The 1101-nt window shown below is 37.1% G+C and overlaps 1 protein-coding gene across 1 annotated transcript in view; it reads right to left on the bottom strand.

Annotated features, from left to right (window-relative positions):
- LOC105516862 (isoleucine--tRNA ligase, cytoplasmic-like) overlaps window positions 1-1101 on the bottom strand; it is a 77764-nt gene that overhangs the window by 70669 nt on the left and 5994 nt on the right. Inside the window, exons 3-4 of the mRNA XM_011949209.1 lie at window positions 189-355; window positions 84-103 (exon numbers count right to left, since the gene is read on the bottom strand). Of these exons, the coding sequence (XP_011804599.1) occupies window positions 84-103; window positions 189-355 (187 nt within the window). The remainder of the gene's footprint in view (window positions 1-83; window positions 104-188; window positions 356-1101) is intronic.

Raw genomic sequence — 1101 nt, 5'->3', positions numbered from 1 at the left:
GATAAGATTGTTAACACTCTGCCCTATGAAAACAACTGCAACTATGCAACTCTAGAAAACAAAACAAATCAAACTACAAATACTATAGAAATGAAGTAGAAGTCTGACAGTCAACATTCATCATACTGGAACATATTACATGAAATCTAATGCTTATAAAAAAATCAGAAAATTATAAAGCTGGATACTCAAACATACCACAGGTAAGCCATGACAATCCCATCCAAATCTTCTGTCAACATGAAACCCACTCTGGTGAGCATATCTTGTAACTATATCTTTAATTGTACCCGCAAGTATATGTCCATAGTGAGGCAGTCCAGTCGCAAAAGGAGGACCATCATAGAAGGTAAATCTAAGAGGTAATAAAACTATATCAAGTCATTTAAAAACAAGCAAAATTTAAAGCATTTTTCTATATATAGCTGATGTCATAGTGGAGTCTTTAGGAAGGACAAAAAGCAGCATGATCAGGAAATTGACAGACATAATTGATTTGATATTTACTGGTGGTCCTGCCTTCAGAAAGGCTACAATTGTGGTAAAGCTGCAGACACCTCCATTTGATTATTCATTTTTCATTTATTAGTTCCATGACATAAGGCAAGTTATTTATCCTGATCTTGAGTTATCTCATCAGTAAAATAGGGCAATAAACTCCTCTCTCAGAAAGTTTTTGACTAGAGGAGATATACAATGAAAACAGTGATTAAAGGACTAGTCTTTCAGGTGAATGAGGACTACTATAGTAGCCTTCTATGGGGTACTTAGGTATAAGTGCCTATATGAGGGTGGTGATGAAGATAAAGGCGGAAAGAGGGTGACACAGAGGGTGACATAAATTCTACTCAGATGACCTTTTAAAGACACGAAATTTACCCTAATAAATGAGAACTCATTCATTCAATGTATATCTACTACTGAGTACCCATTACACAGACAGCTGGGGGATTCTGGGAATAGAAAGATTAATAAAGGCTGGGCGCGGTGGCTCAAGCCTGTAATCCCAGCACTTTGGGAGGCCGAGATGGGCGGATCACGAGGTCAGGAAATTGAGACCATCCTGGCTAATAAATGAGAACTCATTCATTCAATGTATAT

The sequence above is a fragment of the Colobus angolensis genome, unplaced genomic scaffold, assembly GCF_000951035.1.
Source record: "Colobus angolensis palliatus isolate OR3802 unplaced genomic scaffold, Cang.pa_1.0 Scaffold292, whole genome shotgun sequence".
NCBI lineage: Eukaryota > Metazoa > Chordata > Mammalia > Primates > Cercopithecidae > Colobus > Colobus angolensis.
This window is presented reverse-complemented; position numbering and strand designations above follow the sequence as displayed.